Source organism: Siniperca chuatsi, linkage group LG5, assembly GCF_020085105.1.
Source record: "Siniperca chuatsi isolate FFG_IHB_CAS linkage group LG5, ASM2008510v1, whole genome shotgun sequence".
Lineage (NCBI taxonomy): Eukaryota > Metazoa > Chordata > Actinopteri > Centrarchiformes > Sinipercidae > Siniperca > Siniperca chuatsi.
The window spans coordinates 25,460,972-25,477,697 of record NC_058046.1 but is presented as its reverse complement, the minus strand read 5'-3'; the positions used below and the strand labels follow the sequence as shown (position 1 = coordinate 25,477,697).

Below are 16,726 nucleotides of genomic sequence, written 5' to 3'. Positions count from 1 at the left end.
GGGCTGAACCCTGTCTTTTCCCTCTACTCCTGTTCTTGAGTTTTCTCTCTATCTACCACTGTTTCCTGTCTTTCTGACTGCTCTTCTCAAATCTGTGCCAACCTTAGGGTCTCGAAGTCTTTGTCTGTCCCCCTCAGTCACTCATCTACCACACACAGTACGGAGGGAGAGGGAGAGAGATCAACACATGCTGACAGGAGCAGGGGGAGGAGTATATTGACGGCCGGAAAGAGTGACTGAAGGAGGGAGAGAAACAGAAAGAGACAAAGTCAAACATAGGAGTGACTTCAGAACCTACAGCGAAGACAAACACAAGGGCAGACAGCTTAGCGGAGGTGAGTCCCAGACACGAGAGAAATCATTAACCCTGTGAGTTCATGATTGTCTCAGAGGCTGCAGAGCTGCACACTCCAAGGTACAAGCCATTCACCCCAAATATGCCTGATGCCACGTCTGAAGAGAGTCCTTCTCGATCACGCCATTCTCTCTGTCTTTTTCTCTATATTTAGCATGTCAAAGCCAAGCAGAGGGGGAAAGGGGTTTGGAGTGTCGAGGGGGGGGGGGGACTGCCAGGTCAGCAGGCTCACCATGGAGACAGCAGTGAGAGCTGCTGCTGTTTTCTTCTTCCATGCCACCCCCTCCTTGCCAACTTGCAGGAGTACAGTGCTCCATTTGCAGCAGCAAGGACAGAGGTGGTAAAAGTGAGAGAATAGGATGGTGAAGGGGGTTTAAGAGACAAATCAGACAATGGCACTCTGGAAAGAGGCCCAACATGGGCTTATAAATGCACATAAATGAAGGAATGTGCTAAAGAAAAGAGAGAAAACAGGGATGAGAAGGGTTTTGTAGGCAGACTATAGGCAGAGGAGGGACACAGAGGTACACTGAGACTATAGAAAGTAGTTTCTGTGTGTGTGCATGGGGAGGGGTGATGCAGGGTGTTGGCACTGTACTAGTGAACATTAATGCTGCCTTTGTGGGGTCTGTGTGAGGTTTAATCCTGTTTTCCATTCTCCAAATAGATCCCTCCCGGGGTCGCAGGCTCTTGTTAGCGTTCCTGGCGATGCACTGATCATCTGTTGTCACCCTGCCAAACTATCCATATCATAAATCCCTTTCTCTTACTCTCTCTCTTTCCCCCCCTTTACACACATCATTCTCACACTCCTCCACTCTCCTCTCTCTGGGGATCTCAACAAGCTGCTGGAAAACTGCATTCAGCAAAGCCCTGGCAACCCCCATTCAGCCTCAAACACCCCCCTTTTTTTACTTCCCCATACCCCTTGCCCCCTTCAGAGCGCTCTTCCACACTGCATTCTCCCTTTCAAACACACAAGTGCACACAAACACTGACAACACACACACATCGACTTAGGATGAAGTGGCCTTTTGCTGTTTGTTCACTAAACTCACATTAAAATGCTGACCTGAGAGAATGGGACCTGGGGGGCATGGGTGCATGAGTCTGTCTGTTTGTGTGTGTATGTAGGTATTTGGGGGCAAGTGTGTGTTTTGGGTGGGGTATTTGAATTTTGGGGCCATTAGGAGGGCAGAGGTGGGGGGAAGAGGAGGGAGGCAGAAGGATGGAAGACAAGAGAGAGAAACTTGTCTTTTTTCTTAAAAATTTTGAACTATTATATTTACATTGTAAAACTTGTGCAACCTGCTGTAGCAATACTGTATTTCATTATGATCATGCCAATGAAGCTACAGTAAATTGAACTGGAGGGAGGACAGAGCTGACATCAAGCAGACAGGGGGAACATAACAGCTACGCTCAAAATTCCTCATCCCTTGCTGAAGCTCTGTGTACAGAAGTTCTGTCTGTCTATTTGATGACGCATTAGCTCAAGTCAAGGGGCCATATCGCATGTGATAAAAACAGACTGGAATCCCACTATATGCTTCACTGCTTTGTTAAAAAAAATAAAAACCTGCCGGCCACTCGTAATAGCTGACAGCTTAGGAATGTCTAATGAGGAACTGAAATTCCTCAGGGGTCAAATAAGCATTGTAATCCGGAAGAATTACATGGATAAAACCTGAGTCATTTTCAGTCTGAGCTATTTTTTTATTCAAACATGGCATTGAGGGGAAACTTGGAGAAAAACAGGATTCAACCTGACCAGTGTTATTCGTCTGAACCACAAAAAGCGTTTGAAGGGATCGATCGAGGTCACGGGCAGTCTTCAAAGACTACACAGAAAAAGTCCTCAACCAGCCAACAAACACTCGCACACACATTCACAAATACACATATCCACACAGAGTACAAAATGACTAAACCATATAGCGTGGAAAACAACACCAGCCACAGGAAGTTAAGATTGCAGATGTCCAGTGCCAAGTGTTATAAAGCCTGAAGCCTCAGCTTGTAACCACAGCATTCTTACACTGAGGCATCAGTCTGTTCTGCAGAAATACAGGCCAATTATTAACCCACAGGATGTTCCCACTCACAAATCCTTGCCTGCCCATCCATAATCAGAATCAGAGTGAAGCCACCTTCAGCCACCTAGTTAGGATTCATTTCTGCTCCCCTGTCACTGCTGGCAGCAATAGGATGACTCAGGATGGGCTACAGGAGTGTTCTCTACATGTTGTATTAAAAAAGATTCCTTCTCAGTGCCGCAGTCACTGTAAACACAGAGTGACAAGACTCCAAAAACTCCAGAGAGAAGGGGGCAAGACAAGCCAGGGGGTTGAAATGTGATCCTATAGTCCGTGGGGATGGTAGACAACCATAGTCGAGGATTAGAGTCGAGTTCCAAGTTCTGTTCAGGAAAGGAAATGTTTCCTGCAGTTGGACTCACTTTATGATTGGAAGCTACTTGGATAACTTCCTATGAATATAACACCACCTATAACAACAATGATCACTTTCAGTCTGCACATAACATGATCTACAGCTGAGGCACCGCAAGCTCTAAAATTAAAACCATATCTAAAAACAGGCTTCTGAGAAAGTAACCTCGCTTGGAAGGAAGTTTAAAAAGACTTTTAAAAATAAAATCTTTACCAGAGTCAGACTGTAATGGATCGTCCTCTTCGTCCTCCTCATTCAGGCAAAACATCAGCGGCTCCTCATTGTCCTGAGTGAAGAAAAAGGGAACCTTTCAGCAAATAGTACGCACATTTCCACTGTGAGACTTTCTCATCAGGCTACAAGCATACCACAAAAACTAAAAAAATGAGTAGAGCTAAGTAGAAAAACAGTGTTTGGCGAGTGCCTAGGTGTGTGACAGAGAAAGATCAATTAGGTAACCATCTGTATCACATAAAGCAGGATATATTGGATGACCAGAATCGTGTGCACACGCCACACCTCTCAAAACATGAAATACACACATGACCGCTCACAAAGTCAGCCATTCAGTGGCGTGTGCAAGGTGCCAACTCCAGCACCTTAACAATAAGACTGAAACAATGTGGAGCATTGAGAGGCAGTCAGTGCCTTGTTCTAGCCATGAATGCAGTTTGCCACTGGCTGATGCAGATGTTCATGGAGATTGAATGGAGCTTTGAGAGTTTTACAATTTGAAATCAGATATCCAGGATTTTTTAAAGTAACACCTGTTGTTGCAAAATAGATAAAGGCACAAAATTAGTCTGGAATTTTTTGGAAGGACAGGTAACATGACTCATCTCATCAGATAAAGCTGTTTAAACACAAGTTCTATGGAGATTTACAATATGAGATAAATAGATTCTGGTCATATTTTAGTCCATAGCTCTCTGTATATGTAGATTATTATGAGAAAATCCATCACTGTCCTTGCATCAAATACTCACATTTTCTTCTACAGCAGAGTTTCCTCTATTGATATCAGAATACAGTGCTGAAAGAAGAGAAAGCATACTCAGACGAAGCCATATAGCAGCCATTAAACTTCAAAAGAGGCTCAAGTAAGCACAGATGTTTGTCACCATGTAAAGTCTTATTTTTCTTTTCTTTTCATAACCTGGGGAGATCTTTACCATGCGGCCTTGATCTCCTTTCTTTTATCATTTAACTACCATGTGCATCCCAGATCAAAGGACACGGTGTATGATAGCTTACCAGAAACAAAGCAGCGACACACAGAAATTAGTGTTTGGGTGGTTTGACATGAGCCCTGGGGTCAAGTAAAAATATAAAGGCAGGAAATGTAGGAGAGGGAAGTGGTTCTATATAAAGGATATGAAGGTTTGGAGAGAAAGTCAGAGACAAAAAATACATGAGAGGAGGAGAAACGAAAAGCAAAGGCTGAGTCAGGAGAAGATGTAAAGTATAGGAAAACACTAAACAACAACCTTATTTTGACAAAGGTCTTTCTGTGCCTCAGCATGATACCATAAAACACATTCACTCAAGTCTGATACAGTGATGCCAGCTGGCTCTGATGTTGCTCCACAGCACAGAGACAGACAGAGGGAGAGGGTAAAAGGAAACAATCTTGTAAAAGAGACTGTGACCTTCCAAATTTCATCCTGGCAACTAACTACCAGAACAACACATTTTTATTTACATTTATTGCGTGTCATATAATAACCATGAAAATATACTGACACATACATAGAAATAAAAACATGATGACTCAATGTATGATTAATACATCATGGATTATCTGTTTAGGATTATTTTCAATTAACTTTCTGCTGAAGCTAGAACCAGCGAATATTTGCCATTTTTGCTTGATAAATGACTTGAGCAATTAATCAGTTATCGAAATTGTTGATTAATTTCCTGTCAATCAACTAATTGATGAATCAATTATTTAAGTAATAGTTTCAGCACTAGTTATAAACATATAGCTTGGTTTCTCTGATATTTTGCACACCATATTACTGCAGTGATTCATACATTTCAAATTAAAACACTCTACGACTGAAATGTTTGGTTGCTTATGACCTTCTTTCACTGTGCTGTTAATCAAATTCACACAAGATACTAGAATTCCCTTTGATGTACCTTTACAACAACCTAATTCCTCCACAGGAATCTTCTCTTTTCCCTACCTTGTTTTTTTTTCACAGACTTGCAATACCTCAAAACCCCATAGGAGGGCAGTCAATATCTATCAATATTGTAGCCTGATTTGAGCAACAGTATCTAGCCTCATAAACCACTAGAACAAAAAATGGCAGACCATTGCAACATAAAAGAGAAGAGAAGACTGGATGGTTTAGTTTAAACAGGTCTCTCAAATCCCACAAAGTAGACAGATTAGGAAGGGTATGAGTGATACCTTTCGCTGTAGGATCATCCCCCAGTTCTTCCTTCCCTAAGGTGGTCTCTGCGTGTTCCCTCCTTAGTGCTTTGATCTGTGGGAGGAAAGGTAATGCTTAGGTAAGAGAATGCAATAAATATATAGACCAAATATATATGGACTGATTTTGACTCCTTTCTTACTTTGTGAAAGTACACAATTTCAAAAAAGGCTTTATTTTGATGGTACTTTCAGGTACATTAGTTGCAGTTAAGAATTGTTAATGTTTATGTGCAAGGTGCTAAAGAAAGGCCCAATCATTCATTTTGACTATACAAATTCCATGTTTATTTGCATATCTGATCATAATTGACAGTGCTGTTCTGTTTGAATCCTGTGTTTACATTCCTTTACCAGCACCAGACAACACTTACAACCCAAACTCACCTCTCTGAGGAAGTCTTCATCTCTGAGCCGGTCTCTGAGAAGCAGTATGTCAGCGTGCCGGCTCTCCTCCGAGCTCCACCTCAGGTTTTGTCTGACGGTCAGAGTCAGGTTCCCCGTATCATGACAGAACCTCAGTAAGCGGGACCGGTCTGCCCACACCTGGGACAGACCTGCTGGAGGCGTGGCTAGAGGGTTGGGTGGGCTGCAGCACAACAGGTGGGTTAGTTTAATCACAAATCGCACACACAAAAAAAAACATTAAGGTTCATATTCTTAGGGAAAACAGTTTTCATCATTAAAAATGTGGATAGAAAGACTTTCAAAGCCATTAGAATATATAAACAAATCTCTAAAACACTGTTAGTGCTGTGTTAGTGATGATCCCTCTAGCCTTTCAGGCCCAGTAAACAGGCCTATAAAGCTGTGCTCAAGATTTATGGATCCAGATTGAGCCCGACTGATTGACAAAACATTCCTGAGTTTGAAAGGTAATACTAACAGGTATTTAGCATTTTATCTGTTCACAAAATGTACGTCAACCAGTCTATTTACAGTATTTGAGAAATCGAAAGAACGCAAATTATCTGGAGTAATAGCTGGACGGCACAGTGGTGCTGTGGTTAGCACTGTCGCCTTACAGCAAGAGGGCTCTGGGCCTTTTCGTGGGGTTTCTCCAGACGCTCCGGTTTCCTCCCACAGTCCAAAGACATGCAGGTTAGGTTAAATGGCAACTCTAAATTGTCCGTAGGTGTCAATGTGGGTGTGAATGGTTGTCTGTCTCTGTCAGCCCTGTGACTGACTGGCGACCTGTCTAGGATTTACCCCGCCTCTTGCCCAATGTCAGCTAAGATTGGCTCCAGCCCCTTGCAGCCCTCTAAAAAGGTTGTTTCTACATTTGAAGGAAAGCTTTCCCTTATTGTTGTGTGTGGGAAAGCTCTGCACTGAACGCATAATGTTACAGCAAAACAGTGATTCATTTGTCAGTGTCCCTCCCTTAAGTGCCCTGTTGGAGCTGATAATCTTACTGTGTGAGCAGCTCCAGGAGCTCGGTGTTGCCTGCTGTCTGTGCCAGCTGCAGCGGTGTGACTCCCTCTTTGTTTGGCAGACTGACAGCCATCAGACCCCCTGGCTGACAAAGCAGCAGCTCTGCCAGCCGATACAGACCCCATCGGACGGCTAGGTGGAGGGGAGACTCCCTGAGACTGTGCTCTGGAGATGAGGGAAGAAATATAAGATAAAAAATATAACTCTGCAGAGATAAAACTATGCAGTGGAATCTAAGACAGCTGCTGAATGGAAGAGGGAGGTGAGATGAGAAAAATAAGCCAGTGGCGTGACAAAAATAGGAGGAAACTAACATGTCAAGAATCTCGTCTTGATAACCACCTCCCCATGATAATTAACCTAAATGTCAATGATTGATTTCTTCTCTTGCACAGCACTGGATACCTCTGTTCCACTGACCCACTTTAAGACAAAAAAGCTGTTCAACAAAGTGGTGACAGCTTCTTATTTCTGTGCCTACCACTCAATGCAGTCCAACAAGATCTGAATCCAGGTAACTGGCCTGCATCAAATCAGCTACAGGCAAGCAACTGGTAAGCTTGGAAATGTACTGTTGAATTTTTTAAAGCATAAATTCACTATAATTTTAAAACTTTTATCACATTTCTTTAAGCTTAACGTATTCAAAAGGGAAAAAAGACAGAAATTCAGCATATCTCAGCCTGGTCAAGAGAAACTTGTTAGATCATTATCAAAGTAACTCCCACTGGATGGACAAAATAATAGAAGCACCTTACAATGACGTACAATACAAGCTCTGTTGTCTGTTAATCAAATATCTCGTTAAGTGTATTTTAGTGAAACCACTGCTTCTGTCTGTTAATGCAGTTTTTGTTGTGTTTGGGATAGGTCATCGACATTATTGTGACTTTCACCCATAATACTGCAGACTTTGACTACAATAAGTCACAATTATAAAAGGCAACTGCAGAAGTGAGTCACACTGAGTGACACAGTGAGTTTTCAAGGCAACATGCGCTAACTTACAGAGGTACAAAGAGGCCAGACAGATGCTGTCTGAATTGATCACTAACACTGCAACAACGTGGCAAGAGGAAGAGAGTCAAAAATCCTGGTGAATCACAGGGAAAATACACCAGCAAAGAGAAACTCTGGTCATACAGTCTACACTGACAACTCTGACTGAAGGACTTTTAATGGGATATTGCTTATTACCATTGAACACTATCATTCACCACGAACAATATTTCCTGCAGGGGGCTATTTTACTGCAAAGGATGCAATTTCACATATTGAGGATGATGTGGGTTCTTTCCAATATAAACTACTCTGAAAGTTATTTTATTGTATTTTTTTAAAGATTATATTTCTGTCCTGTTTGCCTTTGTATTATAGTGGGCAGTAGGACGTGTTAGGACAGGTGATAAAAGCCCTTTTTTCACCCACATACTTTAGGGCAATCTATGCTTCAAAACGGGTGCAACTTTTAAAAGAGATTCATTGTGTTTTCTATTCAAATTGAACAAATAGACAGGAACTGGTCAAACTAAACCCAGATTTACTTTACAGATCTAAAAGGCTCCCCTCCTTGAACCGCCACCTTAACGTGGTGGAGGGGTTTGAGTACCCGAATGACCCTGGGAGCTATGTTGCCTGGGGCTGTATGCCCCTGGTAGGGTCACCCATGGCAAACAGGTCCAGGGTGACGGGTCAGACCAAGAGCGGTTCAGAAGACCCTTATGGATTATTTAAAATCAAGGCCAGTTACGTCGCCCGGATTGGCGCTACCGGGGCCCCACCCTGGAGCCAGGCCTGGGGTGGGTGCCCGACGGCGAGCGCCTGGTGGCCGGGCCTTTCCCCACGGGGCCCGGCCGGGCACAGCCCGAAGGAGCGACGTGGGGCCGTCCTCCCGTGGACCCACCACCCGCAGGAGGATCCGTAAGGGGCCGGTGCAGAGTGATCTGGGCGGCAGTCGAAGGCAGGGGCTTCGGCGACCAGATCTCCGGACACAGAAACTGGCTCTAGGGACATGGAATGTCACTTCGCTGGGGGGGAAGGAGCCTGAGCTTGTGCGGGAGGTTGAGCGTTACCGGCTAGATATAGTCGGCCTCGCCTCCACGCACAGCCTGGGCTCTGGAACCCGTCTCCTCGAGAGGGCTGGACGCTCCATTTCTCTGGCGTTGCCGGCGGGGAGAGGCGGCGGGCTGGTGTGGGCCTGCTCATAGCCCCACAGCTCAGCCGTCACGTGTTGGAGTTTACCCCAGTGAATGAGAGGGTCGCGTCCCTCCGCCTCCGGGTGGGGGACAGGTCTCACACTGTTGTGGCGGCCTACGGACCGAACAGCAGTGCAGAGTACCAGGCCTTCTTGGAGTCCCTGGGAGGGGTACTAGACAGTGCACCACCCGGGGACTCCGTTGTTCTACTGGGGGACTTCAACGCCCACGTGGGCAACGACAGTGACACCTGGAGAGGGGTAATCGGAAGGAACGGCCCCCCTGATCTGAACCCGAGCGGTGTTCAGTTGTTGGACTTCTGTGCTAGTTACAGTTTGTCCATAACTAACACCATGTTCAAGCACAAGGGTGTCCATCAGTGCACGTGGCACCAGGACACCTAGGCGGAGGTCGATGATCGACTTTGTTGTCGTATCATCTGACCTCCGCCGCGTGTCTTGGACACTCGGGTGAAGAGAGGGGCGGAGCTGTCAACCGATCACCACCTGGTGGTGAGTTGGATCCGCTGGCGGGGGAGGAAGCCGGACAGACTTGGCAGGCCCAAGCGTATCGTGAGGGTCTGCTGGGAACGTCTGGCGGAGCCCTCTGTCAGCAGGGTCTACAACTCACACCTCCGGAGAGCTTCTCCCAGATGCCGGGGAGGTTGGGGACATTGAGTCCGAGTGGACCATGTTTTCCACCTCCATTGTCGATCGCGGCGGCTCGTAGCTGTGGTCGCAAGGTTTCTGGTGCCTGTCGCGCGGCAATCCCGAACACGGTGGTGGGCGCCGGAAGTAAGGGATGCCGTCAGGCTGAAGAAGGAGTCCTATCGGACCTTGTTGGCTCGTGGGACTCCCGAGGCAGCTGACAGGTACCGGCAGGCTAAGCGTGCTGCAGCCCGTGCGGTCACAGAGGCAAAAACTCAGGACTGGGAGAGGTTCGGAGAGGCCATGGAGGAGGACTATCGGTCGGCCTCAAAGAAATTCTGGCAAACCGTCCGACGGCTCAGGAGGGGGAAGCAGTGCTTCACCAACACCTTGTACGGTGCGGGTGGAGAGCTGTTGACCTCGACTGGGGATGTTGTCGGACGGTGGAAGGAATACTTTGAGGATCTCCTCAATCCCGCTGTCACGTCTTCCGAAGAGGAAGCGGAGGCTGGGGACCGGAGGCGGACTCATCCATCACCCTGGCCGAAGTCACTGAGGTTGTTGGCAAGCTCCTTGGTGGCAAGGCTTCAGGGGTGGATGAGATCCGTCCTGAGTATCTTAAGTCTCTGGATGTTGTGGGACTGTCTTGGCTGACACGTCTCTGCAACATCGCGTGGCGATCTGGGACAGTGCCTCTGGACTGGCAGACCGGGGTGGTGGTCCCTCTGTATAAGAAGGGGGACCGGAGGGTGTGTTCCAATCACAGAGGGATCACACTTCTCAGCCTCCCCGGTAAGGTCTATTCCAGGGTACTGGAGAGGAGAATTCGTCCGATAGTCGAACCTCGGATTCAGGAGGAGCAGAGTGGTTTTCGTCCCGGTCGTGGAACACTGGACCAGCTCTATACTCTCCATCGGGTGCTCGAGGGTTCATGGGAGTTTGCCCAACCAGTCCACATGTGCTTTGTGGATCTGGAGAAGGCATTCGACCGTGTGCCCCGGGCGCTTTGTGGGGAGTGCTCTGGGAGTATGGGGTCCGGGGCCCTTTGCTAAGGGCTGTCCGGTCCCTGTATAACCGGAGCAGGAGCTGTGTTCGCATTGCCGGCAGTAAGTCAGACCTGTTCCCGTGCATGTTGGACTCCGCCAGGGCTGCCCTTTGTCACCGGTTCTGTTCATAATTTATATGGACAGAATTTCTAGGCGCAGTCAGGGGCCGGAGGGTGTCCGGTTTGGGAACCACAGGATCTCATCTCGGCTGTTTGCAGATGATGTCGTTCTGATGGCTTCTTCAAACCAGGACCTGCAGCATGCACTGGGACGGTTTGCAGCCGAGTGTGAAGCAGCTGGGATGAGAATCAGCTCTTCCAAATCTGAGGCCATGGTTCTTGACCGGAAAAAGTGGTTTGCTCTCTTCGCGTGGGTGGGGAGTCCTTGCCCCAAGTGGAGGAGTTTAAGTATCTCGGGGTCTTGTTCACGAGTGAGGGACGGATGGAGCGTGAGATTGACAGGCGGATCGGTGCAGCGTCTGCAGTGATGCGGGCGCTGTATCGGACCGTTGTGGTAAAGAAGGAGCTGAGTCGAAAGACAAAGCTCTCGATTTATCGGTCAATCTACGCTCCTGCCCTCACCTATGGTCATGAGCTTTGGGTAGTGACCGAAAGGACAAGATCGCGGATACAAGCGGCCGAAATGGGCTTCCTCCGCCGAGTGGCTGGGCGCTCCTTAGAGATAGGGTGAGGAGCTCAGTCACACGGGGAGCTCGGAGTAGAGCCGCTGCTCCTCCACGTCGAGAGGAGCCAGCTGAGGTGGCTAGGGCATCTGATCCGGATGCCTCCTGGACGCCTCCCTCGGGAGGTGTTCTGGGCATGTCCCACCGGGAGGCGGCCCCGGGGAAGACCCAGGACACGCTGGAGGGACTATGTCTCTCGGCTGGCCTGGGAACGCCTCAGGATCCCCCCGGAGGAGCTGGAGGAAGTGTCTGGGGCGAAGGAAGTCTGGGAGTCCCTGCTTAGACTGCTGCCCCCGCGACCCGGCCCCGGATAAGCGGAAGAAGATGGATGGATGGATGGAAGGCTCCACTTTGGTTCTTAAAAATTCTGTTTTTCTATTTGTCCAATAATATTCTGTGTCCAAAACCCATCAGGGTGCAGGCCTTGTTGAGAAGAAAGATTTCACAAGATAACACTTTTACCAGATGTATGTCAACATTTTGATGCTAAATTTGAAATCAGAGCTCCACTCAGTCCAGAGAGAGCATAATAATTTCAAGCTCCAATGCAGTCTCTTGATTTTGTGACAACAGGATTTATGTTTTTCCAGTGCCTTTAAAAAAGAAGAATGCACTATAAACAAATGTTACCACCAAAGGAAAGTTAGGGATTCGCATACAGCATTGGCAATAGAGTAATGTCATAAGCAATGTTATCAAATTAACTGTAGACATTTAGAGGGAGACGCTGCGATGAAACAGACTGCCATAACTATATTAACGCTAAATCTAGTTTGTTATTTATGTAGGTGGCCCTACACAAACACTCAGATGATACAAACAGATGGTGGCATCTAGTAAACATGGTGGTCAGCACACACACACACACGCATGCACGCGCACACACGCGCACACACGCACACACACACACACACACACACACACACACACACACACACACACACACACACACACACACACACACACACACACAAACACAAACACACTTGCCCTCAGATTTATTGAGCTCTGCCTAGGGCTACTTCCAGATGGAAAGGCTCTATTAACCACATTACATGCTGCTTAATTGGTTTTGATGCATTCAACAGAAGCACACACGTGACCATGTTCACTTCCGATTTCAGCCCAGTGAGCATGGAAAATGGAAATGATGGCAGAGAAGAAGGCGAGTGGAGAGGAGCAGAGTTAAAGAGTTCATCTTCCTTGGATAGCACTGGCTCCAAGTTTCCAGCGCGATGCTGAGAGATGAGGTTATGACAAAACCTGTCAACTGTATCTCTGCTCACTAACCGCCCTCAAGAATTTTTGCTCATCAACTGACATGTAAATGATAAAATACAGTAAATCCCTATTTAGACCAAGCGGTGTCTTTAAACCACCTTCTCCCAATTCAAACATTCCTTAACCCTCATCTGTCAATTTGCACTGCAAAGTTTCATTTATTTATTTAATGTGTACTGTTTTTCACATCGTTATACAATAAAAAACAAATACAATGTCTGTGCAGGAATGTCCGTTCAGCAAGATAAGATAATCCTGCTCTCACCGTCTCCACTGTGGCTCCCCAGTACGTTCCAATTTTGGGGAATATCCAGGTTGGCCATGGCCAAGGCCACTCTGCGATCCATAGCCCAGCGAGAGCTCTCCTGGCCCAGGTTGAAGAGGCTGCTCAGCTCCTTGTGATCCGTGGAGCTCAGACAATGTCCGTGGATTACCAGGTGCTCTGCCAGGTCCTAAGAATGAAGCAGTAATGAATAAGATACAATCTGTGATAACTGGTGTGAAATGCAAAAAACAGTAATGTCAAAACTACCACTATCCAACTGAGGTGAGATGATTTTACTGATGTTTGGAGAATTTTATGACTTGAGGTGAGTGATTCACTTTACACATGTTACCTGACAGTGAAATAAGTTCATCCTTTTAGCAAAGGCTATTATTTAAACTAATTATTACACTCATTGCCTTGGTAAGATGGATATTGTTTGCACAACATGAAGAATCTGTGTACAAGCAGGTAATTTTTACCACAGGGATGCACAAACTTGCATGCAATGTATAGGATCATATTTGTGCATCTTCCCTACCTGAGCATCATCTTGGACATATTCCAACAAAGCCCCGCCCACCCAGGTGGGGGGCGTGGTTTCAGAGCACAGGTAGGCCTGGACAGACACCACCTCAGCCAGGTTATGTCCTAAAGAGGGACACAACGCAGCAAAAGCCAGACTTTACTCCTGACAGATTTAAATCTCTTTATAAAGAACAGTTATATACAGTATGAGACCCATGTAGCCTTCTTTCTCTCTAATTTTCTTCCTAATTGATATTGACGTGATATAAACAAGTTTCAAGTCTGTTTCAAACTGTAATAAAATCATCTGAAATTGATCACCACCCGGGTGTAAAGACATCTCTCTAAAAATATTCATAGTCTGTGATAAATTAATGAAAATAATTTAAATTATACACAGTTTGTAGGTAACATGCTAAAAATACCACCAGTATGGTCCTTAAGAAAACGCCTTATATATTTCAGCCAAGAGCCTAAGTACCTTAAAAAATGCCTGAAAATATTCTCACGATTTTCATTTTGTATGCTAATAAAGGCATTTTTTTCTTTTTGTGATAGAGAAGGAGACCTGGTTTTAATAGTCCAGCTATTGTAGACTGTGCACAAGCCTGTAGGACTGCTTGTCGTCTGTGTCAACCGACACAGAGGCTCAGCAATGTTGACATATTGTTTATGGAACTGTTTCCCTCCTGAGAGGAAGCTGATAAGATTCTGTGCCCTTCCAGCCCTCAAGACACAGACTCTGTATGTGTATGTGTGTGTGTGAAGATCCAAATAGTGATATACTGTTCCTGAGTATATCACAGACAGGAGAGGAAAATCTGGGATTGTCAGGATGTGCAGTTTTATGTCTGAACATGGTTTTCTAAATACATTCTCCATTTTTGATGCAAAACATAGCAAGTTACCTCAAAATACATAAAAACATACATATAATAACACAGTAATACAGTACACATCATACAGACATACACATGCACATACCAGGCACTATAAAGCAGAGCATGACATCACTCTGAGCCCTGGTGACATGGACCAGTGTGGATCCTTCCAAAACAACATAGACCTCTGCATCCTCTGGCAACGAGTCTAAACCCTCCAGCAATGCAAATACCTTCGCCTGGCCCTGAGATAAAGAAAAGTGAAAGAGGATGAGAGGGAAAATAAAGAAGAAAGATGCTAGAGAGCAAAACATATTGTATTCCTAAAGATACAGGCTCATTTTAGAGTAATACTCTATTCTGATGCAGTGTTCCGCATTTCTGTAAAGTACACCAAATCCCCTGACAGCATTCCTCTTGAGGGTACAATAAAACATTCCCCCCTCAATAAAAACAGGAATGTCTTAGTGTCTACTGCAAAGACCTGCCCTGATCCCAACAGGCCAGAACACTTTAGACTTCTGATCTGAGGCAGAAGAAGGTGAAATAGGGCAGAACAGTCACACTGATATGTAGACTGATTAGTAGCTTTTTAAAAACTTCGTGCAGGTCAGATGTGGGTGTGACGACAATTTGAATATCAGCCTTACTAGATTGTAAATCCTCACTTAAGAGGGCAAGGCTGAGCTGTTGGTATTGACATTTTCAATACTCTGGGCTACAGACATATTTCAATCATTAACAAAAAAGTATTGAGGTTAGACACCCAGCCATAGACATAACATGCAAAAAAGTTTTATATAGAGAGCCACTGAGCTATTAAAAACTACAGAAGTTGGGGAAAATGGAATTAGCACATAGGTATATAGGAAAAACTGACAGCAGCTCAGGATGGACTTTTCCTTGCACTTCTGTGTCAAGCCAACAATCCAACAGAAGAGGTGATAAAAGGATTTGTTGGTCTCACCAGACCCCATCCTTGTTAGAATATTGGACCTTTTAAGAAAATCCACAAAAAACAATTAATACTGCTTCAAATATTTAAAGCAGTATTAATTGTTTTTTTGTCCACTTGGGGACAGCGGGACAAGTTGTAAATACAACACTGACAAATTGTCATCTTCTAAAGTTGATATAGCAAACATGTTAGCAAACAGTTGTTTATTTACACATGCAGCAGATACGGAGCAACATTAGCATTCATTTGGAGTCTTGTTTCTGGCCACCTGAGGAATTTAAGTCCCTCTCTGGCTCTGTTTTAGTGTCTTTCCACCAAATTAGCTCTGGTTCTTGAACCAGTTCCGTTCAAAATTCTTGGAACCTTGGTGCTATCAAGTGAACCAGCCCGCATTGCCACCAGTTTTGAGCGGAACGATTGTAATCAAGGATGTGTCAACAGAGGGCGTTGCACAATGCACAAAAATCTGTAGAATATGACACACCCAGCTTGGTTCGCAAGGAAAACCTACTATTTTTTGGTTCCAGCTGGTAAACAACTTTTCGGGTTCCGAACCAATCTATTTTTAGTCGAAATGCTCCAAAGGTTTAAAATTAGGTGCGTGAACCAGAACTGAGAAAATGTCTCTTTTGCAGCTAAATGCTCCACTGTGTTCACCAGCTTGTTGCTTTCTTTGCCGGTCTGCTGTTTGGTGCTGGGAAGGTAGTGAACCATGGGGTTATCTGAGCTTTTTTTGGTTGAAAACAATGTGTAGGATAGAGTGGTGGGACTCAACCCAAACAGTAAAACTGCGGGCTGTAAAACCAAAACAATTAGCCGACAGAGTCTAAAAGGCTTTGTGGAGCTGAGGAGAACTACAGTGTCAGCTAATAATTATCTATGAGTTTATCCCTATGAGCGACCCCTTTCACACCACACAAAGTCATTTAACCCAAGTTAATGTTAACAGAAAAATACTGAATACTGAATACTGAATAGTGCAGCTTTAAACATTTCTGGGCCCATGACATTGTTTGATTGTGAAGTTTTTTTTATTGTGGATAAATGGCTGCAGTGTGTAGATATCTAATGCAAGTGTAACTGAGGTTGATGGCATATCTTTTACAATTTAAATATTAAGACGAAATATCCGCTTTTGGTTTCAGTCCCTCAGAATAAAAAACATCTTCCAGGGCCACTAGCCTGTTTTTTTAGAGTCACCAACATCCAATGGTGGCAGGGGAAGAAATCTATTCTAGAATATATCAATTTGTCCACCTACGGTGGCCTCAATAGACCAGACAGCAATGCAGCCACAAGACACACTGTGTGGGTTATTCTGGGAAACATATCAAACAACTGACTGAGGCAGGACTAGAGGACAGGCTGAAGTAAAGAAGGTACAGCAAAAATGTAAATTATAAGGCTTAGCATGAAATGCAATGAACATCACAGATTAGTGTTGGATGTTATGGTAAGAGTGAGGGTGTTTTTTAAGTAGTCTCTCTCTTTTGCTCATGAGAGTCTATTAATCTATTAGCCTTGCATCACCTCAACAGGCTGACCTGATTTCTCACGCTATAA

General features: G+C 45.3%; 1 protein-coding gene across 5 annotated transcripts in view; it reads right to left on the bottom strand.

Annotated features, from left to right (window-relative positions):
• The window catches only part of LOC122875714 (rho guanine nucleotide exchange factor 28-like), a 47,077-nt gene that overhangs the window by 27,256 nt on the left and 3,095 nt on the right, over positions 1-16,726 (bottom strand). For all 5 annotated transcript variants that reach the window (XM_044195115.1, XM_044195118.1, XM_044195116.1 and 2 more), the window contains exons 3-10: positions 14,309-14,450; positions 13,338-13,447; positions 12,797-12,983; positions 6,662-6,845; positions 5,637-5,838; positions 5,229-5,304; positions 3,793-3,839; positions 3,020-3,092 (exon numbers count right to left, since the gene is read on the bottom strand). In XM_044195115.1, coding sequence (XP_044051050.1) covers positions 3,020-3,092; positions 3,793-3,839; positions 5,229-5,304; positions 5,637-5,838; positions 6,662-6,845; positions 12,797-12,983; positions 13,338-13,447; positions 14,309-14,450 — 1,021 coding nt within the window. The remainder of the gene's footprint in view (positions 1-3,019; positions 3,093-3,792; positions 3,840-5,228; positions 5,305-5,636; positions 5,839-6,661; positions 6,846-12,796; positions 12,984-13,337; positions 13,448-14,308; positions 14,451-16,726) is intronic.